Source organism: Rhinolophus sinicus, linkage group LG06 (genome assembly GCF_036562045.2).
Source record: "Rhinolophus sinicus isolate RSC01 linkage group LG06, ASM3656204v1, whole genome shotgun sequence".
NCBI classification, from domain to species: Eukaryota; Metazoa; Chordata; class Mammalia; order Chiroptera; family Rhinolophidae; genus Rhinolophus; species Rhinolophus sinicus.
This window is the reverse complement of record NC_133756.1, coordinates 154,701,938-154,728,670: the sequence shown is the minus strand read 5'-3', so window position 1 is coordinate 154,728,670 and position 26,733 is coordinate 154,701,938. Positions and strand designations below refer to the sequence as shown.

The 26,733-nt window shown below is 35.9% G+C and overlaps 3 protein-coding genes and 1 pseudogene across 3 annotated transcripts; 3 read left to right on the top strand and 1 right to left on the bottom strand.

Annotated features, from left to right (window-relative positions):
* Window positions 1-3,486: 3,486 nt before the first annotated feature.
* On the bottom strand, window positions 3,487-4,428 carry LOC109439443 (olfactory receptor 5AS1). Its single transcript, XM_019719751.2, has one exon. The coding sequence runs from the start codon at window positions 4,426-4,428 to the stop codon at window positions 3,487-3,489; it is 942 nt and encodes a 313-aa protein (XP_019575310.2).
* A 5,784-nt stretch (window positions 4,429-10,212) lies between these two features.
* On the top strand, window positions 10,213-11,157 carry LOC141572460 (olfactory receptor 5F1-like). Its single transcript, XM_074337158.1, has one exon. The coding sequence runs from the start codon at window positions 10,213-10,215 to the stop codon at window positions 11,155-11,157; it is 945 nt and encodes a 314-aa protein (XP_074193259.1).
* Window positions 11,158-16,967: 5,810 nt separating this feature from the next.
* On the top strand, window positions 16,968-17,924 carry LOC109439826 (olfactory receptor 10AG1; annotated as a pseudogene).
* Window positions 17,925-23,331: 5,407 nt separating this feature from the next.
* On the top strand, window positions 23,332-24,276 carry LOC109439732 (olfactory receptor 10AG1). Its single transcript, XM_019719987.2, has one exon. It carries the CDS (start codon window positions 23,332-23,334, stop codon window positions 24,274-24,276), a length of 945 nt encoding a protein of 314 aa, XP_019575546.2.
* Window positions 24,277-26,733: the final 2,457 nt, after the last annotated feature.

Genomic DNA, 26,733 nt, shown 5'->3' with positions numbered 1-26,733 from the left:
ATGGTTCTGACCCACTGTTACATCCCTGAGTAAGAGGCTCAGATCCTAGAGACTTTGTTTAAATGTCTTTAACAGCCAGGAATTTGTTTAAATGTCTTTAACGGCCAAGACAGAAAAACGAGAAATAAAGGAACAGTGAGACCAGAGGATGAGACCAGAGACAGGCCAGACTTCTGGTCACAATTACAGACAACCCATAGCTGAAGCCACCTCAAGGCACCCCATAAGCCCCAGAGAGAAAACGCCAGATAAAGGAACTTGCTTTGGATGTGGAATCCCAGACCATTGGAATAAGGAGTGTCCTAGTCCTCCAAAGCAGCCGTGCCCCCTGTACAGACTAAAGGACACTAGAGGAGGGAGTACCCCTTGTTCTGAAGGGAACAAGGACCAACTCCCTCCCCAAAATTGGCTGTAATCACTATTGGGCCTAAAGTTCCCAGTGGCTCCCAAGCTATTCTCATCACAGGGGGTAAAACTGCAGGTGACCCTGATGTGGCAGGTAAGCCTATTAATTTCCTAATTGATATAGGAAGCATTTATTCTGTCTCAACTGCTCTCTCTGGACCTTTTTCCTCTGAAAACTGCTGGGTTGTAAAGATAAAGACAGCCCCCAGGTTTGGGCTCATTTTACTCAGCATGTTTCTCATCATTGGTGTATACCTTAAAAAAATGTAAAATAAACAAATTAAACATAAAAAAGGACTCTGTAACTATTTAAGTAAGGAACTAGACCTCGTAACAGGAGGCTGGCCAGCATGCCTTCGTGCCATAGCTGCAGCTTCCCTCCTGGTTCCTAAAACCACCAAGCTCATGATGGGACAGGATTTAACTATCTTTGTCCCCCCATCATATTCGAGGACATTTAAATACTAATAATAGTCACTGGCTCACTGATAGCCATCTCCTGCGGCATCAGGGCCTCTTGTTAAAAGGTTTTGTAATCCAAATACAGACCTGCTCCACCCTTAATCCTGCCACATTCCTCCCAGAGGTGGGGGAAAAATAAACTACCAACAAATTTTAATACAAACTTATACTGCTAGAGCAGATTTACAAAAAACATCCCTAGACAACACAGATTGGACTCTCTTCACTTGTTGGGACAGTTTTTTCCTGTGAGCACAGCAGTTAGAGGCTTTCCCGTCAAAACAGTGTTGAGCGATCACAGCTGTTAGGGACAGACCTCCCCGGCAACCCGGCCAGATTTAACCAATCCCCAGTGCTGCAATAGCAATGGCACGAATCCCCCCAAACCCAGAGGCATAACCCTATAAAACAAAGTGCCCAACACCAGTAAGTGCTCAGTCTTTGGGAACAATCCCGCTGGGCCTACCGGCATAATAAAGCTGTGTTCTCCCTGATGGCTGCGTGCCGCTTGAGTCTCTAGGTCCTCACCGCTTTTCCCCAACACACTGATGAGAGCTCTTTTATGAAAAATGACATACAAAAGGCTAGATATACTGTAGTTACTCTACATAATATCTTAGAAAATACAAGCTTTCCCTCTGGGGCCAGCACACAACTAGCTGAGCTAATAGTTCTCACCCAAATACTAGAACTGAGTAAAGAAAAAAGAACCGTGACTCTGGCTAATCAATGTGTTAGTTTCAATGGCTGTTCCAACCAGTGCTTTAATCTACCTCACAGGCTATCCATGCCATGAGACAAGAGTTAGGACAGATCATTAAAGCAGTTCTCAATAACCGAGTTGCCATAGATTATCTACTTCTCAAACACAATAAAGGATGTAAAAAGTTTAAAGGGTTATGCTGTTTCAATCTCTCTGATAATTCACAGTTAATTAAAAATAAATTTCAACACAGTCATAATATAGTTTCCAATAAAAAATTAACAATAAGATTCTTTGGTCTAGATTTTTCCTTCCTGGCTTCCCAGTTTCGGGTACCCCTCCCACTCAGGAGCTACAACCTCTTCTCCTGCCTCTAATAAACGATCTTCCTTTACAACTTTTTGCCTCTCCCTGGTCCGTGTGTCCATTCTTGGCTTCAGGAGACACGATCCCGGCCCACACCCAGAAACTGCCAGCAGATCCAACATCATTTACATCAGAAAATTTATTAAAGTAAGAGGAGGGTCAGCGGGGCAGAGTCTGCTGGAGACTACTGTCTGGAGTCTTTGGTTCATCTGAAGTTTTCTATTTTCTAACTAGGATGTAAATTGCTTTGGCCTGTTGTGGAATTTTCTATTGAGTTCGGCTTTGTGGGTTAGGGTGGGGGAAGGTACATTTAAGATGGTTATTGCAACCTTCGCATATGTTATGTAGATTTAAGTTAGAGCCAGGAGTGGATCCCATACAGATGCAAAACTTCTCCCAAGTCATAGTGCAAGCATTGGACTGAAGTAAATAGAAACATTGAAACTAGTATGTACAACAAGCAGAATCATGTAGGCCTGGCGGAAAGGAAGTGGGAAAAGAAGAGCTTTCAAAAAGTCCCAAACTAAATTACACTTGTTAAAGCAAATTATACCAGAGATTCAAACCTCAAAATAGAAGATATATAGTGCCACCATTACAATCCCATCTTAACAATATACACACTCTCATATACACAAATATTAAATACAGACGTTATGTAAATATTATGCTTTTTCACAAAATAAGAACATTTGAAAGATAAATAAACTATAGGTTAGGAAATTTTCTGGCTATTTGGGAACAGTACTGAAATTATTCAGCTGGTGATGATAGGGTAGGTAGACAGATAGAAATGAGCAGGAGGAGAAATTTAGCCCCGTTAGAAAGCCCATTGCTGCAGCTTGTACTTGGGTCAAGACCCTGGCAGCTGCCCAGCAGAACTCCTGGCTTACACATAGTCTAAATCAAAGAGATATGTTGTTAAAAGTCAGAAAAGGGGGAGCCCATCCTGTTTGTCACCAATACCACCCAGGACTCCAGGTTTTCATATACCCCAAAGGGATGTGCAAACACATCCCCTCCCCCAAACCAAAACATATTCCCAGCTGCCATGAAGCTTCCAATATGGGTGAGTTGGCAGACAAGTCAATGTATACCTTCAATACATGATAAAGACTATAATAAATCACTATACAATGTATTTTAAGGACACTAATCCGAGAGCAATTATTATTAGTTATTTTAACTCAGGAATGTTTTACAGAAAAGAAGAATTTTGGAGAGAACATTTCTGGAAGAGAGGATGAAAGCATTTTAAAGTAGTAAGAATGAAAAGTTGTCTTTATTTCGGGAAAATGATGACCAATTTAAAATAGTTGACATATAAGCTATTCATGGCATAGTACCGTATTTTCCCCAAAATAAGACCGGGTCTTATATTAATTTTTGCTCTAAAAGACTCATTAGGGCTTATTCTATATTATGAGCATCCTGAAAAAGCATGCGAGTGCTTATTTTCCGGTTAGGTCTTATTTTTGGGGAAACACGGTATTGATAATGAGATTAAAAGAGCAGGATACGCCTTAAATATTTTTCAGCGATTTAAATTCTTATTCATTGAAAATCCAGTTTCTTTCTAATAGTTTTTTGAGGGCGTTTTTCACATCCTTGTTTCTGAAGCTGTAGATTATTGGGTTAAACATGGGGAAAACAACAGTATAAAACAGTGCAACTACCTTATCAGTGTTCAGGGAATAGCTGGTGGTGGGACGTAAGTACATAAACAGGAGTGTCCCGTAGAACAAAGTGACCGCTATGAGATGGGAAGCACAGGTAGAGAATGTTTTGCTTCTGCCACCTGAGGACTTGATGCTCAAAATAGTGATGAGGATACGAAAGTAAGAGATAAATACGACTACGAAAGTACTGGTCTGGATGAAGCCACACAAGGCAAAGAGCAGAAGCTCATTGATATGGGTGTCTGCACACGATAAAGCCAGAAGAGGTGGGATATCGCAGAAAAAATGGTTGACAATATTGGAGCCACAAAATGGCAGCCTGAATGTGAGGCAGACATGTACCATCGACGTCATGCTTCCACTAAAGTATGCCAACACAATGAAGCAGGTACAGACTCTCTTAGACATAAGCGTAGGGTAGAGCAGCGGGTTGCAGATGGCTGCATAGCGGTCATATGCCATTGCTGCCAGGACAAGGCACTCAGCATCAGCCAAACAAGCAAAGAAAAACATTTGTAATGCACAGCCATAGAGAGAGATGATTTTCCTGGATGTTAAAAAATTCACCAGCATTTTAGGAGTGATTGCTGTAGAATAGCTGATGTCTAGAAAAGACAAGTTGCTGAGAAAAAAATACATGGGGGTTTGCAGGCTGGAACTGATATTAACTAAGATTATTAAACCCATATTTCCCACCACAGTTAGTGTATATACCATGAGAAATACCAAGAATAGTGTGACTCTGAGAGGTAGATAATCTGTGAATCCAACAAGTAGAAACTCAGATGGCATGGTATAATTACTCTCCAACATCTTCTCGGTTTTCTTGTTTTTCTTATCCAAAATAGATGGTGTCAGAATATAAGGTCTGACAATTACGTTCAGCAACTCACCCTAGAAAAAGTGCGACATACCTCATTGCTGGATATCTCTATAGTCACATTCGAAGTACTGCCCTTGGGAAGCTATGCACCGATGCCAGCGCCTAGTCCACCCTTCAAAGCAATTTTGGAACTCTTTTTCTGGAATGGCCATCAGAGCTGTCGTCGTATTACACTTGATGTCCTGAATTTCATCAAAATGTCTTCCTTTCAATATTCCCTTTATCTTCAAGTAAAGAAAGAAGTCATTGGGGGCCAGATAAGGTGAGTAGGGAGGGTGTTCCAATACAGTTATTTGTTTACTGGCTAAAAACTCTCTCACAGACAATGCCGAGTGAGCTGGTGTGTTGTCGTGATGTAAGAGCCATGAATTGTTGGCAAAAAACTCAGGTCGTCTAACTTTTTCATGCAGCCTTTTCAGCACTTCCAAACAGTAAACTTGGTTAACTGTTTCTCCGGTTGGTAAAAATTCATAATGAATAATCCCTCTGATATTAAAAAAAAGGTTAGCAACATCATTGCAACAAATTCACGACCTTAATTGTCAGACATAGTAGGTGAGTTGACTTGAATGATTGATGAACCAAGATAACTTGTTTCTCTCTTCTAAGGAAGCAAGTAAAATGACAATAAAATCACAGTTACGGCATTTTCTTTGACATATTTGGTTTGTTTTCCTTTTGGTGATTTTCTTTAAAAGAGGTAAATAGAAATTATTGTTGACATTAGAGGATGTTTTTCAGAGGTGGTGTTTCAAGATGCAGTTGCTCTTTGAAAGCTATGCACATTAAGAGATGGTATAAATTCCCTTCAAGCTGAAAGAGAATGCATGTGGCTCAGTGGACAACACCTGTTACAATTATGAGCATTGGCAAAATCCTTAGAGGCAAAGTTCTATTTTTCCAATCCTAAAATCACTTTTTTCCATGTAAAAGAGTTGAAAAAAATTCTAGGAAAAAATTGTTCACAGGTAAACTAGGTAAATCCACAAAAGAAAATCTGCGTACTTGGAGGTAGTTTAACATAACGGCTAAGAGCACAGTAGTTATGGAAGAGATGACTGGGTCAAACCTTAGCTTTGCTGCTTACTGGTTGTGTAACCCTGATAAAGTTACTTAACTGCTCTGTGGTGGTTAGAGGAATAAATGAGTAGACATTTGTAAAATATTTATGTAACTGGTACATAAGAAACACTAATATGAGTATTTGTTAAATAAAACTTGTTAAAATAAACAAATTGACCTTTGGGTTTCTTTTTAATTGCTTAGTCAATAGCTTGAAATACCCAGATCATTGTCTCAAAATTCTTCTTATCTTTGGCCTTATGGATACATAATCTATGCTAGAAAGAAAAACCATGATGGTTTTGTTTGTGTGTGTTCTATGCAAATGCATTGATGGCAGCAATCAATCTTTTACACATGCCTTATAATTATTTCTTTCTTATGGCTCTTTCTTATCTATGAGGTCTGACAATGTCTGGTGTGAGGTCCAGAAATATTAAGTGTTTTGAAGGACAACTGTATCTCTGCACTTACTATTAGACTTCTAACCTGGGGCTATATAGGAAAATATACATTATATAGCCAGAAGGAGAAATAATCAAGAAAAATAAACAGAATGGGTGCAAATAAAAATAAATTATAGTGGGATGGAATATTCAGCTAATATTTAAAACTTTGTAATGTTAGAAGTGGTTTAAGTGAGAAAAACTGTAGCGAGTAATAGGCAATAAGTAATGGAGATCTGTTCTCTCTGCCATGCCTGGTAACCTCAAATGTATCCTTCCCCCAACACATGACCTGCAATCTTCTAGATGCACTGAGAAAAGAAGTCAGTCTTCTTTGGAACCAAATCTTTGATCTACAAGGAATCCTCCTGTATCAGAGAGAGGTTCTTGGAACTTTAGAGAAATGAGATATAACAAAACCTGTTTTACCCTGGGCTAATCAATATAAACAAGAAAGTTCCTATAGCATCTCATCAACATTATAACAAAAGGACGTTAAACCAAAAGGTGTCATTAGAGGACCTGCTGTACTTGTCTATGGCCTAAGTGAAGTTGCTTTAGTCCAACCGTGAACTTGTTCACTGGGAAGGCCTTGTGGAAATCATGGTCTCAAGAAGGAGATAATCTTGCCTGCCAACACTGGCACCATCATTCCACTAGCATCGTGCTTGAGCTACAAGGGACTTTCAATTAGTGCTGGCAGCTGTACATCAACTCTTGCTTGGCTAAGCTGACTCTTTCAAGAACAAACTGTAGAAAAGTACATCTCAACTAAAGTTGAACTTTATTCCTTTTGTCTCTCCTTTGCCTGGAACAATAGTGTACTTAATCTATCATGGGTTTGGAGTATGTTATTTCTTTGTTGACTTGCTAAGAGATGTTATCCTCTATGATATTGGCTGGTGAGATATTTTCATTATAAATTACAATTCCTGTAGTGAACCTGTGTTAAATAAATGATCGATAATGCCCCTCTCTGAGCATAGTTTTGAAGTGGACAAATGAAGAACAAACACAAAATAAGCATACTGTATGTTACTACGTGGATGTGCTCATAAAAGCTGAGGTTGTCTTACTGTTGAGGTTTAGCTAACTTAATTTAGTTTACCCAAATTAATTGGACAAGTGCATTTCCCAAACTCCCAAACAGGCATCGTCAGCTTCCCCCTCATGGCAGGAAGGAGCACAGTGAATCAGGCAGTGATTTTTGGAAGCTGACATGGGTGAGGTAAAGTTAGAATTATGCCCTCACCATCCTCTGCCCACTGCTCCAGCCCACGGAAAGTCAGTTACAATACACAACATCGAAGGTGGCATTTTCTTTGTTATACTCACACCAGACATTTTGTTGAAGCTTTAGGGAATCAGCCACCTACCTCAGCACCATCTAGAATTTGAACTGTAGAATATGTTTTGTACAAGACGTTGACAACGTTTCTCTTCAGATTTTACAAATACATCGTATAAGGGGTGAGTATTTATCTTCTAGTTTGTGACAAGTGGGACATTACTCCCAAGATAATTCCCAACCCCAGGAGGACTTTGGATGAGAAATTACTTTCATTCCAGGGATATAGATTGAAGGATTTATTTTAAATGAGAAAGATGAAGAACGTAACATAATTGACTATAATGTGGCCAGTTATAACATATGTCTCCTTCACTAGGAGATCTTTGAATAAAAATAATGACAACAAAAAGTCCTTACATTATACTGGCCGATAAAAATATCAATTAATAATTTCTCCTGTAAAGTCTATGATTTTTATCAGATATTTAAAGATACTTCAAAGCATTTAGTTATATGAGGGAATTCTAAAATACAAGCTCAATATTGAGAAGAATCTCTAGGCACCCTAATTTTTGTTTGTTTCTCAATTATTTGAGTGATGAAAAGAAACTATGAAAGGGCAGACAATTAAGTTCGTGAACTTTCCACTGCGCAATGGAAAGTTCGTGAACTTAATTGTCTCGTATGTCACATGACTCAGGCAACCTGGATTTGAACGTTAGTTTTGCCTTTTCACAACTGTGAGATATTAGTCTACTTATTTAATCTTATTTTTATTAACTTTAAAATTGTGAATAATAGTTGCCCACCTCATCAGATTCTTGTGAGGACTGGAATAACACATGTAACTACTTAGCCCTTTGTTCAGCAGATTGTTCATGATTGTTTATGATGTCTCTCCCATTCATGTAATGATTGTTAGCTTTCTTGTGCAATTATAGCAGTTATATATAGCACTTAGATGAAATGGAAAAGTCACTAGCAAGTAGGATTTGCCCCAAATAATTTTTAATGAATATTTAATATTAAAAAATAAATCAATGCAATTCACTATATTATCATTCTAAAAATATAATAATCTCAATGGATGGAGAAAAAATATTTGATATAATTTGACCTTTATTTATAACAAAATATCTCAGCAAATTAAAAACAGAATAGAACTTCCTGAACTTGATAAAGGCTATAGACCAAAACCTACAGTTAACATAATAGGAAACAAGGCAGGGATATGTGTGCTCTCACCACTTCCATTCTACATGTTACTGATGGCCCACCGTGCAAAAAGGGAAAACAAAGTAAGAAAAAAAATATGAATAAGCTTTGGAAAGGAGAAAATTTAACACCTCAATTCAAAATTTTAAATGTAAATATTATCGTTTGTTATAGCATCAAAACAGGAAATACTTAGAGGTAAATCTAATGAAATATGTATAAGAACTCTAGACAACAAAATATTGTATGCAAAAAAATAATGTTGAGAGAAATTAAACAAGTATGTACATGGAGAGATGTACTGTGTATGACCTGGAAGACTCATTACTGGTAAGACATTGATTGTCTCCTAATTGATGTACAAATAGAAAACAATACTGATCAACCCCAACAGTCTTTCTGTAGAAATTTATAAACTGAAACCAAATAGTAAAAGTAAAGAACTGAAAATAGCCAAAATCTTGGAAAATATATTGTATGACAGACACTATCTGATTTTAAGATATACTATGAATCTTTAGTAATCAGATAGTAATCAAGAACAGCATAAAGAGTTCAGAAATTGATCCAAACATATATGGTCAATTAAATTTCACACACGCGCGCGCGCAAAGAAGAACGATAATTTGGTAGTGGGCTACTCATTTGGAATGAGCTAAAAATACAAAAAGAGAACCATTGTAAATAGGAAATTTATTATTATTATTATTATTTAATTTGGCAAAGACTTTAAAGTACCACAGAGATCTGGAACCACTTTATGATGCAATGTTTGAGTCCATATGTCTGCATGTGATTATATTTTCTTTGAGACTGGGAATTTCTGCCTTTAGAGATTTGACTCCACAATTAAACGTTATAATTTAGTCCCCATGGTTACTCAGTTCTCTTTAAGGAAATAAGAAGTGCAGCAACATGTATTTATTCAGAACGTGTCTCAACGCTTTATCAATAGGTATTTCAAATACCCACTGTGTTCCATTTAAAAATGAATATTTTCTTTAAAAATTTTTTTAAGCTTCACATAAGAACTGATGATAAAAAATGATAGACTACACAGGTAAGGTGCTGGGAAGAAAGCTGTAAGGATTTGGGGCTATTGTTCATTGAGGTGAACAGGAAGCATGTCTGCTACAACATGGTGTATTTTGATAGTTTACCTTCTAACTAGTTTGGTTCACTTTTGAAACATAAATTCATTCTTCAGGATACGACAGATGTCAAAATACTGGTTACTTGAAATGGTCACTACTTGTGCTAGTTGGGGTACACGAGAGCTATTTTCAGGAGGCAATAAATGAATTTTGGAGTTGAAGAATATACAGAGCGGTCTTGAGGGGGGAAAAAGGATTTGAGTTAAACCCACTTCTTGTTCAGAGAATGGGAGAGACTTCAGCAAGGGTACTTATATCCTTTGCATTTTGGATGTGTGCTGGCAAAGAAATAACAGAACAGCTGTATGTTGCATTTGCAGAAACTTAAGCGGAGTATACAGACTTGACCAAGGATTTGAGAGTCCTACAGCCAGATTTAAAATAGACAATTGCTTAATAAATTCAAATGCTCGTCCACTTGTCCACTAATTTTCCTCTTTCTCCAGTCACTCTATTTTCCATGTGTGAATATCCTCATTAATATTTTTACTATTTCCTGTATACTTTGGAGAGGGACATATCTACACCTAATTATATTTGTAATAAATGACCAAAACAAATTATACTTTGGTGACTGAGTTCATCCTGTTGGGATTAACAGACACGCTGGAGCTACAGATTATCCTCTTTTTGCTCTTTTTTGTGATTTATACATTTACAGTTTTGGGGAATGCTGGGATGATCTTCTTAATCAGGGCTGATCCCCGACTTCACACACCAATGTATTTCTTCCTCGCTAACCTGTCCTTTGTGGATATTTGTTACTCTTCCACCACAACCCCAAAGATGGTGGTGGATTTATTGTCAGAGAAGAAAACCATCTCCTTTGCTGGCTGCTTTCTGCAGTTGTACTTCTATATCGCCTTGGCCACCACCGAATGCATCCTCTTCGGCTTAATGGCCTATGACCGTTACGTGGCCATATGCAACCCTCTCCTTTACTCCTTGATCATGTCCAGGACAGTCTGCCTTAAGATGGCAGCAGGGGCTTTTACGGCAGGATTGTTGAACTCCATGGTTAACACAAGTTATGTAAGCAGCTTGCCATTCTGCCGTTCCAATGTCATCCACCACTTCTTCTGTGACAGCCCTCCACTTTTTAAGCTCTCCTGTTCCGACACACACCTGAGTGAAAGCATCTTTTCCACTTGCGCTGGTGTGAATATGGTGGGGGCTCTGCTCGTCATCTGCATCTCCTATTCTTACATCCTCTTCTCCATCTTCCGTATCCATTCAGGGGAGGGGAGGCGCAAAGCGTTCTCCACGTGTGCTTCTCACCTGACAGCTATAATTCTGTTCTATTCCACCACCAGCTATACTTACCTGAGACCCAGTTCCAGCTACTCCCTGAGTCAGGACAAAGTGGCTTCCGTGTTCTACACAGCAGTGATTCCCATGTTAAATCCTCTGGTTTATAGTCTCAGGAATAAAGAAGTAAAGAGTGCTTTAGGGAATGTAATTACCAGGAGAAAGATTGCTTCATTTCTGTGATTGTTCAGTTCATTTTCTGAACTCAGTAGAGTATTTAATGAACTTTCAAAGACTGGTTCAAGCTTACAGTTTTTCATTCGGTATTTTTTAAGTAATCATGCTCTATAATACTCAAGTATATCACCAAACTTGTATAAGAAAGAGCATGACATTTTATCTAATCGATTATGATTAATCTTAATATTAAGCTAAGCACTATTAACATGAAGGTAGATAGGGAGGTGGCTTAGCAGAACCCTGAAGAAAACTGAGTGGGGGGCAGACCTTGCTAAGGAGACAGCCACAGGCACAGTTTTAGGAGGAGCATTCCCCGTGATCCTCCCCTTACCCTTGCCACTGAAATCGCACCTGGTAGAGGCTGTGATGTACAAGTCATCTGGGAAATGGCATAGAAGACCTTGTGGTTTGTCACAAAGAGGTCATTCAGCTTGACCATTCAATAATGCCCTCAGATCCATGTAGGTGACTTTGGCCAGACAGATGTTCATGAAAATATCGGCATTGTCTGAGCACCCGGGGGCCATGCTCTCACCCACAGTTCCACAGTGGTTACCTGCCCCTGGCAGCCCTGCGGCAGAATGACCAGGCTCTTCTCAGAGGTGGTCGCTCTTTCACTGAGTGGCTCACCTGCTTTCTTCTGCACCAGCTGGAAGCTTGTTTACTGGATTCTTTCTGCTTTCTCTTTCTGGTGTATTTGATGGAATCATATATGGGACCAAGGTATTTCACGAGTAAAAACTAATATACTCATTCTCTTTAATGCTTTAATGTGCAATAAAACAGAAATAGAAACAATGGGAGGTAAAATTGGGTTTTTAGATATATCATATTTTAAGCCATGTTCTCTGCTCTCTAGTTCAGCTCTCCTACATGTAATTAATCTCATTTATAAAGTCTACAAATATTTTCAACTTTGGAAGTTATTATCATTAATAACTTTGCTTACTTCTTATCATTGAATATAGGCTTCTTGTATAAATTTTGATTATTTCTGAAATCCATCATTATTTGTAAAAATAATTTTAATTATATTTTCTTGCTTAATGCTCAATGCATTTATGTGGAAAATGTTCCAAATAAATATGTATATATATACTTTTGTTAACTTAAAAAGACTTAAGTTGTAAAACCATTGAGAGGCTTCTAATTTTTATATTGAGTGTGATCTTATCATTCTCTCTTATCCTTCTTTAGAACCTGACAATATTTATTAAACCCTCCCCTATGAATATAATATTCTTTTTGCTTCTTTGCTATACTATCAACATTGCTTTCTGCTTTTCTAATATTCCCAGTCTTCTATTTCACTTTAATGTTTAATGTTACTACATTCCTCAAATGTACACATATCAATGTTTTGCCTTATTCATTTTTTGAGTAATTTCTTTATTAAAATTAATGAAGTTTGAAATTTATGCCTTCATAGGTTGTGTTTTGGTCAATATTTTCATCAGTGATTAGGTGGGGCCAAATAGAGAATAGTTCACAAAACCTGTGAATGTCATAAAGTTGGAAAAGCCAACAAGATGGAAGGAGTGAAAGAATCAACATTCAAGAATCACAGAAATCCAAATAAACAAACAAAAAATCGTTAGTAGATAGAGTCCTGCATTTAGACAGAAAAGATGTGTAAATTTTGATATTAATGTATACAAATAATTTTGCATTTAGTTTGTTAAATGTTAAGTAACATGGCAATGTGATTTTTATGGGTCTATTAAAAATGGAGAGATATATAGTGTAAGCAATAATTAGATAAAGGCTAGTGCAGAGGTTAAGTGAAGTAATAATCCCATTTAACTTAACACTAGTCAAATAAAATCAAAGGCAGTGTGTTAACTCAAACTCAGCAAATTTTAATGGACAGAGATAAACAGTACTATGTCAGGGAGGTAACGTCCAAGTGGTGGTGTGTATGGGGAAAAAATCAAACACAAAGTAGTTGAATTGATGTGAGAATATGTAATCTGTAGAAGAGGAATGTACAAGGAACTTTACTGAAAATGTATAGCTTTATTGAAATATATAGCTTTATAGAAACAACATTAAAACAAATGCCTTTATTGAAAATACATGGAATACATGTCCAATATCATGTGTGGCAATAGAAAGCAGAAATACAGACATTTGTTGCTAATCTTAGATATAATTTACTGTTTGGGCTGAAAAATTGGAATGTAATATCTTAAGTTTCTCTTAAGATGTGATTTTAATCCTGCCGTGAAAACTTTGCATATGTCCATGTACCACCCCTAAGCGTCAGAAGAGTCCTTAGGGTATTTCAGGCACTTAAGAAAAGTTAATGCTTTCAGATTTGTTACTAAAGAAAGAGGTGATGAATATTTGTCAAGGAATTTTGAGGTTTTGCAAGCAGGAGATCAAACTGATGAAGATGTACCATACGTCAAACATTCTGAGTTTCTGAATTGGGCTCCAAACTCTCAACCCCCCTGAAATTGTATGATCATATATACCATGTGTTATAAAACTAACCAAAACAATAAAATGTAATTTATTACCTAAGTTTGTGTTGAGGGTGTGTCAGATTCATTAATATGCTGGAAAGAAAAACAGAAAAATGAAAAAAAAGGTACAGACTTAGAGAAGATGTGGAAATAGAAGGCTTATTTAGCTGGAAAACAGAATAAGCAGCATGAAAAATGTTAAAGGTTAAGGTTGTATTTCACAAATCATAAAATATCATGTTCATTTCATGTGTTACATAAGAGGACTGCACGTCAGAATAATCTGATGTGCTAGATTTGGTAAAAGTTAGTAAAAAAGAACAAACAGCACATTTAAAGAGAAAAATGATGCAGATATATCTATGGGTGATTGTAAAGACATAGCTTTATCTTCTAGTAGTAGTGCCGATAGAGGCAATTAGCATGGGCTTATAATGGTGCCAACAGAGGTCAGAAACTGAGCAACAAGACACAGGTGTGTTATTTTTAAGTGGGCCATTGCCAGTGGTTTTTTCCAGTGCTAACAAAAATTGCAATTAAAGACTTAAATATAAGACTTCAAACCATAAAACTCCTAGAAGAAAACATAGGGGAAAGCTCCCTGACGTTAGTTTTGGAAATTTATTTTCTTTTTGGAATGACACCAAAAGGACAGACAATAAAAGGAAAAATAAAAATGGAACTACGTCAAACTAAAAAGTTTCTGGACAGCAAAAGAAACAATTAACAAACTGAAAAGACAACTATGAAATAGGAGAATATATTTTAAAACCATATATCTAATAAGGGATCAATACTCAAAATACATAAGAAACTCTCGCAACTCAATAGGAAATAAAACAAATAACCATATTAAAAAATAGGCGAAGAACCTAAATAGACAACAAAATTCTAAAAGATACTCAACATCTCTAATCATCAAGAAGATGCAGATCGAAAACACAATGATATATTACTTCATCCTTAGTAGGATGTCTGTTACCAAAAAGACAAGAGATAACAATGTTGGCACATTGTTGGTGGGACTGTAAATTGGTACAACAACTATGGAAAACACTATAGAGGTTCCTCAAAAAAATTAAACTATTATATGATCCTGCAATCCCACTTTTGGGTATATATTCAAAGGAAATTAAATCTCTTAGCTCTTATTCAAACGTTGCAGGAAATGATTCTGCTTGACCTATGTTGGCATAACATTCACCGTTGAACCAATCAGCTGTGGTCAGGTGGGCGCAGTCATGTGGTGTATAATGACCATTTGAAATATGGTGGATGAGTGAAGAAAGTTCTTAGATCATTCATATCAGGGTGAGTAGAAAAACTAGACTAATCGGCAGGATTACCGCATAAATTATATAAATATCTAATCACTAAGTTGTATACCTGAAACTGATATGAGATAATATTGAATATCAACTGTAACTAAAAATGATAATTAAAAATAATTATTCAAAAAGACCCCATTCATACTAAATATGTTAATCTAAGTGGAAGAATAAGAAACCCTTATGACACTAAAATCTGAGGCCTTTAAAGAATTATCTAGGTCACAATCCCAAGTTTAGTGTGAGGCTGAATTCTAAACAATCATTCAGAGACAGGCAGCTTTGACATTTTCTGCTGGTGGCTTCCATGGTTGCTATGGTTATTCCAGGCCAGCCAGCCAAAGTATGAAGTAGAATTCCAGGAGACGTCCTCTTCAGCAAGTGTAAATGTGTAAATCAGCACACATTGTCTCCTCTCCTATTTCATTGCCATGAACTAAGTCACATGATCGTGCAAGTTTCAGGAGAGACTGGAAACATATCCTGGCTACTATAGAAATTAAAAAATGAAATAAAGGAGGCTGAATTTGGTAGAGACATTTATTAGTCACTAGTATGGTGCATAGTACAATCATGAGAACCAAGGAGAGCCAGTGAAGGAAATTAAGGAGAAAAATGCCATGATTTGATTTACATCTTAGAAAAACATTATCCTTGAATTCAGAAAGAGAATAGTGATGAAAGCAAAATAGTACTGAAAATGTAGAATATTTTAAAAGTATGTCAACTTAAAAAGATTATAAAGGTATGAACTTAGGAAGTTCCCATGAAAATAGAAATGAATGGAATTGATAGAAGACAGAGTTAGCATGATTTTGGTAACTGACTAGACATGTGGGTAAAAAAGATGGAGAAATGATAGATACATCATATTTTCTAACGTGGCCTGGCTTGGTACCAAGTGTACACATCACTATTCAGCCCGTTGTGTTGCAATTTGGCTAATTCCTTTTGGATGCCTCTTGCTTTACTATCACTAAATGATCTGAGAGGTAAGGACTGTGACTATTCTTCTACTTGGGAACAATATAGATCTTAGAAAATGCCTGAACATCTAATATGGTGCTTAGCATTTGATTCTATTTTTTTAATTAAAATTTATTGGGATGACAATGGTTAGTAAATTTACATAGGTTTCAAGGATGTAATTCTGTAATACATCGTTTATATATTACATTGTGTGTTCACCACCCAGAGTCAGTTCTCCTTCCATCACCAGATATTTGACCCTGTTTACCCTCATCTATTACCTTCCTCTTACCCTCTGGTAACCACTAAACTATTGTCTGTGTCTAGGAGTTTTTGTTTATTTGTAATTAAAAAAGATAAATAAATAATTGTTCCTTTCAGTTTTATATCCCACATATCAGTGAAGTCATATGGTTCTTGACTTTTTCTGTGATTTATTTTGCTCAGCATAATAATCTCAAGATCCACCCATGTTGTCCCAAGTTGCACTATTTCATAGATGATTGGATAAAGAAGATGTGGTATATGTACAATGGAATACACTCTGCCATAAGAAAAGATGAAATAGCATTTGATTCTGAAAGTAAGTAAAGCAAAAGACACTTTTTAAATGAAACCATTACTCTTAAAAGGGAGAAAAGGATAAATAGACAATTTTTGATATAGAGCTACTGAGGTGTGCTAGAGAAAATTCATAGACAAGTACAACAGCATTGCCAAGAAATATGATTAATTAAAAGTGAGATTATAATGGCAAAGCTATGGGTCTATCTTCAATGACTGCCAATTTTTCCAGTGTCTGTGCTGAGCAGGGCATAGTTTGGTTTATCTTGGGCTATATTCAGAAAGCACAAAGAATGATCTTAAAGGACATTTCAGAGGAAATTTACAGTGATAATCCATAGGATCTAAACTGAGGAAGCAGGAAATGCATAAATAGTAACATTCCTCAATTAGAAACAATTGCATTGATCATGAAAACCAATCTCAATATCCTGATACAATTTAGAGAACACACACAAATCAATGAAGGTAAGATGGAGAGCACATGGTAAATTTCCTCTTTCCACAGATGAAACACCAAGAAAAACCACCAGAAGAAAATCTAACAAAATTGATGGAATGTGTTCTCTTGGACTTTGCTAAGGTGCCTTGTCTCCATATGTTTCTATTTGGATTGTTCTTAATCATCTATGTCATTATCTTGATGGCAAATGGCACCATATTTCTAATAACAAAACTGGGCCCTGCTCTTTTGATCCCCATGTATGTTTTCCTTGGCAACATTTTCATGTTTGGAAATCTGCTATGCATCAGTTATACAACCCAGAATGCTCATGTATCTTTGAGCCCAAAGAAGAGTAATTTCTTCAGTTGCCTGTGCTGCACAAACGTGCTGAATTCTTATGCTGGGAGCTACCAAGTGTTTCCTTCTGGTCGTGATGGCCTGAACCCCTATATGGCCATTTGTAACCCTCTGAACTACCCTCTATTCATGAACTCCAAGGCCTGTGTCCAGTTGGTGGCTGGCTCCTGGATCAGTGGAATTCCAGTCCAAATAGAGCAGACATTCCAGATTTTCTCTCTGCCCTTTTGTGATTTTAACTCATCAACCACTTCTTCTGTGACATCCCAACAATACTCAAGCTGACCTGGGGGGACACCTTTGTGAATGAAATGACGGTCTACATAGTTGCTGTGTTGTTCATCATGATTCCATTTCTGTTGATACTTGTCTCCTATGGCAAAATCATCACTACAATCCTTACATTACCGTCAGCCACAAGTAGGGTCACAGCTTTTTCCACCTGCTTATCTCATTTTATAATTGTTCTTTGGATCAGCCATTATCACATATTTATGACCCAAGACCCAGGACTCAGCAGGAACTGACAAAGTACCTTCTCTTTTCTACACTCTTGTGACTCCCTTGTTTAACCACCTGATATACAGTCTAAGGAACAAGGATGTGATAATGGCACCGAGATAATTGCTATGTAAATAATTTACATCATTTAAAAAATGAATTTATTTACAGGAATTGATTTCTTACATATTTTTAATAAAATTTCAATACCTATTTATCTTAAATTCAATTTATCTGTCTATATATTGGGAATTATTTCCAAATTTAAAATTGCTTATAACGTTAAGAGACATTTCTGTCTCTACTTATGCAGTCACGTATGTGTCCACAAATAGCAAATCACTCTTTTGGGAATTCTATATTTTATTGTGAAACGTCCCTTTTCAGTGAGAAATTTTGGTGAAGATTGATGTAATAAATTCAATTGTAATATAGTGCGTTATATCACATACTGGAAACCATGTCATTCATTTGCATAGAGTTGTAACAGTCATGTTTAAAACCAGGGTGGTAAAGGACATTAATTAAAATTATGTGTACATTTAGACCTAGCAATGACTCTATAGAGAAATCATTTCTTAGAGAAAAATCACCTTCCTTGGGAATCTATTTATAAATGATGATAGTACAATGATCGATGACTGTGAAAAAGAGTAGAAATAAATAAAATTAGTTAATTAGAAACATTTCTAGAGGTTTGGAAATAAATTGATGAGAAGCAAGAAGAAAATAGAAACATAAGAAAATAAGTGACCTATGGAGATTCAGTATAACACTCAACTATGTCCCTTGTCTACAAACAGCAGTGGGCTCTGAAAGTCCAGGAAGGTAGCAGATATTTATTCAAGCATATCATGAGAAGCCAAGGCAGAAGGCACTCCATGCAAAGGGTTAAAAAGGCAGGGAAATTTCAAAATTGTTATAAAAAGATTTACATTAACATTGTTTAAATTTTAAAAAGTCATCGTTTAAGTGGGTAGCCTTCATTCTATGAAAAACTAGATTTCGTCAAATGCATCTTTCTCCAACATTCTTGCATTTTCCAATAAGACTCTTTGGATAAAAGATCATGATTACATTTTCATAATATTGCTGTGACATATTTAATGATAGTCGGCATTATTACATTTTATAGACAGAAATTGATACAAAAGATTGGAGATACACAAGGATGCATTTTATAATAAATTAGAAATAAAAATCAATTAATAAAAATGTATTTTCATATATTGTCTCTATACTGCATCTTCCCAACTCTTGTTATTGACTCCTTTTTATTATAGTCAATTCTAGTGAGTGTGAAGTTGTATTACATTGTGGTTTTAATTTTGTTTTCCATAATAAGCTGTGATTTTGATTATTTTTGTGTGTATGCTTGTGACCTTTTTTGGTGTCATATCTATTCAAATCTTTCACATACATTAAATGGGGTTGTCTTTTACTACTGAGTTGGAAGGATTCTTTATATACTCTGCATACAAATCCTTTACCAAACATATGATATACAAATATTTTCTGTCTGTGTCTTCTCTTTCACTTTCTTAATGGTTTAGTTTGGAATACAAAGGTTTCAAGGTTTGACGTATTTTATTTTATTTTATTTTATGGATTGTGGCTGCTCCCCCACCCCTTCTGTGGTCTGGGAGATGACGAGTCCTGCCTGGCTGACGTGAATGTGCAGAAGAAGGAGTGAGTCACGTTGAAGATGACGTTATCATTCCACAGCCCTAGACTTATTTCTTTTGCATTTTAATGACAGAAATAAATTTCTCTCTAATTTAAGACACTACACATTTGTATTTTAAAACATGTTAGTGTATATCATATGCCGCATATAATTAAAAATTTCTGATTTTCAATCCCATATTTTTTAATAATCACAAAACAGAAAGGTAGAGAATTTAGAGAAGGAGTCATATGGCAAAATAGGTGTTTGGTTGTTGTACCAAACTCCTTGAGTGGCAGGCAGAATGGTTTAATTCAATTGGGAAATTAGCTGATCCCCAGGGTAAAGAATATTTCCTACTTAAAGAGCACTATTTGTTATGATCATAGAATATATTTTAGAAGCTGGTTAACCTCTGTTTCAAAAAAAAGTAAATTATCTAATCTTAAAAAAAAATTTTAAAAACCCAAAACAGTTTTTTTTTTCCTCATGCTCTCTCTACCTTTTAATTCAGTCAGTAAAGGTAAGTATATTTAATCTCAATTCAAACAGGTCAGTGTGAATTATTCTTCTACAATTAATTTTTACATTTAGCTATATTTATTTCAGCATCGGCAAATAATACTTATTTACAGAAATTTTTAAAAGGAAACTTTGTTGTTGTTGCTTAGTGTTAAAAACACTGATTTAGGTAGATTTTGTACTTTTCTGACTCATTATCGTAACATCAAATGAGAAAATACAAATTGCATTTAATAAAATGGGCCACTATATCAAAATTACTGTCAGTGTCATTACAATCATGGTAATAATCATGGTTATCATCATCTTAGGTGCTAATGTTTATTGATTGCATGTGCTAAGCACATATTTAAGTATTTTGCATGAAATAAATCTGGGAATCACATCTCATAAGAATTTAATTGCATGTATTAATTACAATTTCTGATTTCTGTTTCCTATCTTCAGTTTGATTTTATAATCTTGTTCTGAATATAAGCATTACATACATTGGAATGACAGTTTGTGTAATTACTATCACAATCTCCACATCAAAAGAAGTAATTATTTCAGTGGAATACCAGAGAAATAAACAGAAAATATTTGAATAAAACAAGAGTGGCTACATTTAGTTCAATTATATAGCAGTTTTCTTTCTGAGTTGTATAAATAGAAACACATAAAAGCTTCTAGAAGTCAGAAAGAAAGCCTCTATTTTGCAAGATTTGAGGAAACTTTCTTTGGTGAGAAAGTTTTTAGAAGATTAGTATGATTTGTATAGGATTTGAATAATTACATTATTTGTTTTACAAATGGTTTTATATTGAATTCTACTGAATATTCATAAAATTGTCACTCTTTTACAAATAGAAAACTAAGGCCAGAAAACAGATGTAGTAGATGCAGAGCACTATGTTTTTGATTGCAAGTTCTGTTGCTGCTTTTTGTTGCTAATTATCTTTGGCACCTGAGTTTCAGTTTGCTCTTTAAATGTACTCCCCGACTTATACAGTAGAGAATAATGTAGAGAGAGAGATAGAGACAGAGAGAGAGACAGAGACAGAGACAGAGAGTTGAAGAATGAGAGAAGAGGTTACATAAAGAGCAGATCCAATACAGAGAATAAAGAGGATTGCAGTTCCTGAGAGCAATGGTGAGCTCATCAAATGTGGGTGTGTGATGCATGCTAGCCAAGAAAGATGCAGTGATTCATTCAATAAACAGTTTTAATCATTGCCCAAGTATTAGACGCTACATTGAATTAAATAAGTGAATAACACATGGTTAAAAGTGTGTAGGATGGTGTAGTGAAAAAAAAAAACTTACTGTGTAGTCTTTCTTCTATACATGAAATCATCTTAGTAATGTCACCCATCAGCTACTAGTTTCTGACCATCTTAGAGACTCAGTTACAGCATTTTTACATTCTCTACAATCAAATTTTCATTGGGAGAATTGTATAATTATGGAGGAAGTTTTAAATACCTGTAGTACTTTAATAGGTAATCTGGAATATTGCAGTTGGTGAAATAAATTATTACTTAACTTTCCTTTTCTCAGTCACAGAAAATCCTCAGGACGCCCAAGTTTTACATGGAGTGTTGCTCCTGAGCCTCTTGTGTCTACATTTTTGTAGTAGATGAAATCTTAGCTATTGTCCGCACTTAACACCCTAGAATAGGGTTATAAATGTGTCTCTTCTTTGTGGAAAGTTGGTATCTATTGCCTTTCAAATTAGTTAACGCATAATATGGACGTTATCTAGCAAATGCTGAAAACAATGGAGTAACGTGCTACTGATTCAAACAGTGAATGACAAGAGTATAATTCTGAGAGAGAGAGAGAGAGAGAGAGAGAGAGAGAGAGAGAGAGAGAGAGAGAGAGAGAGAGAGGCGAGGAGAGGAGAGGAGGAGATATGCTTGATCTACACCAGGAGAAAGGTGGTGGAGGTTCAGCATTTTTAGTAGGAACCCATGCTTACACCTTGGGGACCATTTAAAGAAGCAACCAATTTGACTGAATTGCAATTTATTTAAGAAGTTAGTTCATTTTTCACTTAAGTCCACATATACTTCTATAAGACCGAGACTTGTAATAAAGGGTTAACAAAAAAAAGTTAGTAAATCATATTTTGTAGAACTAATATACTATGCATTGCATAGGAAGATGTACAGAACATCAGAAGCTTATAATCTAGTTATAGCAATAAGAAAAGCGTATGTTAAAGATGGGCAAACACACCAAACGCACTCACATGCAGGAACACACACGTGCCTGCACGAAAAAGACAGAATGGATTAAATGAGTACAGCAGAATGGTAGCAATTCATGAAAAAGTGGGTGATTTAGGAAAATCTCAGAGATGAGTTGTGGTTGATGTCTGTTATACAATAAGTGTGTGTGGGGTGCACATTTTAGTCAGAACTGGTTTTCTGAAGATAAATGCTAGACGAGCCTTCCTCTTTACCTCTTGAACCTTCCTGGACAGAAAAAGTACCCTTTCTTCCTGTTGCAAAATATGAATAAAAATTATGAGTGCTGATTTCATAGGTCGTACACTGAAATACATAATATTAAAGATTAAATAGAGGGTGGTCAGTTAGCTCAGGTGGTTACAGCGCAGTGCTCTTAACAACAGGGTTGCTGGTTCGATCCCCATGTGGGCCACTGTGAGCTGCACCCTCCACAACTAGATTGAGACAACTACTTGACTTGGAGCTGATGGGTCCTGGAAAAAGACTTTAAATAAATAAAAGATTTTTTTAAAAAGAAAAAAAAGATTAAAAAACATCCCATACTATTTAATGGCCAGTTTATCTTTTTTTTTTTTTTTTTTTTTTGGTAATAATATAGCCTAAATATGCAGAATATCAAAGCTAAACAAGACTTTGAAAATAACACCGGAAAACCATCACTTTAAAAAATTAACCCTGCTCATTCCTAAACACTATTTTAGATGACCTACAATGTATTACTTCTGTAATTAAATTTAACATTGAATTCATGATAATCAGAAACAGAACTAAAAGGAGAGGAGACAACCATGTCAGGCATCATTGTTACAATTAAACATATTTTGAATTTTTAGGTGTCCAGATGAATGGTAAAATTATAATCACATATATCATCAACAGAATGAAAAAATATAATAACCCAAGCAGAAACAAAAAGCAAAAGGGGATTTATTTTCTTACAGATACATTTAATAATAATGAAAATACATTTCAACACACTTTTTAGAGCACCTGGCAGTTACAGGTTTTGTTTTTACAGACAATGGGAACAATCAGAAGGCAGGACATTCTCATTTTATAAATAAGAAAACAAAAGCCAAGGAAAGTGGTGGAACTTGTACTTCCGATTAAATCGTTCCCGCAGATGAACTATGAAGAGAGGAAAACAGAAGACAATGTTTCCACAGTGACGCAGTTTGTACTCCTGGGATTTTCTGACCTTCCACAGCTCCAAGGGTTACTATTTGTGGTGTTCTCCATCATTTACATGATTATCTTAATTGGAAATAGTCTCATAATAATAATAACCAGGCTGGACATTGCACTACAGAAACCCATGTATTTTTTCCTGGCAAATTTTTCCTTGTTGGAAATCTGTTACGTGTCTGTCACTCTCCCTAGGATTCTGGTGAACCTATGGACTCAGGATAGAATCATTTCTGTGCTGGACTGTGCCATCCAAATGTGCTTCTTCCTTATACTGGGAGCCACTGAATGTTTGCTCCTGGTGGTGATGGCCTATGACCGCTACGTGGCCATTTGTAACCCTCTGCATTATCCTCTCATCATGAACCAAAAGATGTGTATCCAATTGGCTGTTGGCTCCTGGATCGGTGGGATCCCAGTCCAGATAGGACAAACATGCCAGATTTTTTCTCTACATTTCTGCAATTGCAATCAAATTAACCACTTCTTCTGTGACATAGCCCCCATTCTCAAGCTAGCCTGTGGGGACACTTCTGTAGATGAGGTTTTGGTGTATGTTACAGCTATGTTATTTGGTGCAGTCCCTTTTGTGTCGATACTTGCCTCTTACAGTAAAATCATTTTCACCGTTCTGAGGTTGCCCACAGCCAGAGGACGGGCCAAAGTCTTCTCCACATGTTCTTCCCACCTGCTAGTCGTGGTTTTATTCTTTGGATCTGCCACCATTACCTACTTAAGGCCCAAATCTGATCATTCTGCAGGAATGGACAAACTGCTCTCTCTTTTCTACACCATAGTGACTCCCATGTTTAATCCTATGATATACAGCCTTAGGAACAAGGATGTTATTGCAGCTCTGAGAAAATTATTACTTAAAAAATAATGTAATTGTAATTGTTGTAGTGCTTGCCACAGAGTTATCAGAGAAACATTTCAAATTTCTATATTCCCCTTTTAAGATGTTAACCACTTCCAGCTTGTGATGTTCTTTTACATACTTTTAAACACTAACCTACAATTTACTGTGCCTGGATATATATAGTAGGCCAATTTATCTATCTTCAGTGCTCTATGTCTAAAGAAGAATAATCCTGCCTCATGAATAAAATAGTAATGTGCATCACATATTCTATATAAAAACTAAAAACAGAATTCAATCTGTTAAGATTTTGGCTTAAATATACTAAGAAGTGTACAAGACTATTTACCTGAATAATTTCCTATATCTTCACACATGTATTTGTTAGTGTTCTCTCATTCTATGGCACAGAGACTGGCCAATAGCAGCTGAGTAATGAATGTTTGAATGAGTAATTACATGAGTGAATGGATAAATGAATATTGCTATGCCCTACCTCAGACTCCGGCCAAAGTCTAGAGATTTTAGAGCATCAGTAAACATCAGGAGCATATTTATTTAACCTACTATGCATCCATGTGAAATTACTCCCATCATAATACTAAAGAAAAGCTTACATGAAGTTTTCTTCCTAATAACTTCCTGCAAAAACACATGATACAACAGAACATTCCTATGTGTCTCAGCCAGTTTGCTTTGCACGTATTTCTATGCTCTCATTAGCAATTATGATCCCAAAGTAATTTGCTTTAAGTTATTTTATCTCTTTCATAACTGTGCTTCAAACAGCTACTCCCAGGCCAAGTCATATTTCTGAAAGAAAACATCTATGAGCTTAAAAGTGAAGACAAATGTTAGAAGTTATTTTCCAGATCCCCGAAGCCAGCACATGTGCATTTACATTAGGGTGCCTAAGCTTCCATGTCTTTAATCTTTTCTAATGGGTTTGAAATATCAAACCTTTGCATGGTGTTATCAGGGAAAGTGAGCATCTGTCAGCAGAACATTAATGCCTATCCTCCCAATTCCAGATTCTTGAATCAGCAACTCACATTAAGAGATGATTTAGTGCATCTGTCTCTGGGAACATTCGTTTGTTGACACTTCTGCTGTTCTATAGTTTTAGTTATAATTGTACACCTGTGGATAAGACAATGTTGGCTCCTGCTCTATGTTTCACTTCATCAACCCATTACATCATCTATCATCTAACATGATTTGCCACATTTATTTGCTTATGTATTTTATTCATGAAAGTATGTAGGTGTATATTCCTTTTCATTTAAGGTTTCATATAAGACTTTTATACCTGGTCATGATGAAGACCATCATGATGATGAGAAAAGTGATGATAAAGATTATAGTTATGATGGAGATAGTAATGGCAGTAGTTTATGTTTCTGATATTTAGTAAAGCTGGAATCACAATGTTATAAAAACAGTCTGTCCCACGAGTTCAGATACCTGATTTTTCATCTTCTCTTTACCAAGTTCTTGAACAAGTCATCTAGTTACTTTCCTCATAGGGGTCTACAGGCAAATTATCTAACTAACACTGACGAGGTGATTCTTGATTGACAGATTTAAGGTTCCATTTCTGGGAGACCCAAAAATGTAACTAAGTTAAGTTTAAATTTAGTTATTTGGGAATTAGCATAAGCCACTCCATTTGGGGCCTCTTGTCTTTAACAATTCACAATTAATAAAATGATGAAACCATGGTTTTTCTTGGGAATTCTGGGATTATTATAAGGGTCAATCCATATCCACCTAGTATGGAGAAGCATTTGAAAAAGTTTAAAGGACCAGAAATTGAAGTGTTGGCTGGATTTCAGTATAATTCTTGGTGGAATGATTGGGTCTATTGTATTTTATATTCAGATCCATAGAGATAACCATTATAGTGCTATTTTTGAGGAAAGAGACATTTCACAATATCAGTTACCTTGAGGGGAAAACTTACTTGTTTACACATTAGAATTATTTTCTTTTCACTAATGTTTTATGTTAGTTTTTTTTAAACGTGCTCAAATTTTTGCTCATCTAAACAGGAACTATGAATGGAGAAAAACCTTTGCTAATTTTAAAGAAAATATTAATAATGTGTATATCATTATAAAATCCACGCCAATTAACCTGTTAGGAGTATGACTTTATTTTTACAAATTTCCTTGAGATATTTGTATTTTCTCTTTTTAGCTCTCTATCCCTTACCTTCCCAATCTTTTAATTCACAAAGAACTCTAGAGTCTAGAAATTACTCTCTGGACTCATTTATCTGCTCTCCATTACCAGCAAATATAATTGAGGCTGACTGGAAAAAAACCTGTGACATGGTTTATAAAAACAGTCATCTGACTTTACATATAATTCTTGGGCTAGTCAATGGTTGCCAGCTAGGGCTCCAGACATTTCTTGAAGATTAAAAATTATTCTCATGCATTTTTCTTTTTTCTGATGTTTATATTATATCAGTCTTCT

Bases quoted from the DNA above. Each gene is read 5' to 3' on its own strand.
- LOC109439443 (XM_019719751.2), bottom strand. From the start codon at position 4,428: ATGTTGGAGAGTAATTATACCATGCCATCTGAGTTTCTACTTGTTGGA.
- LOC141572460 (XM_074337158.1), top strand. From the start codon at position 10,213: ATGACCAAAACAAATTATACTTTGGTGACTGAGTTCATCCTGTTGGGA.
- LOC109439732 (XM_019719987.2), top strand. From the start codon at position 23,332: ATGAACTATGAAGAGAGGAAAACAGAAGACAATGTTTCCACAGTGACG.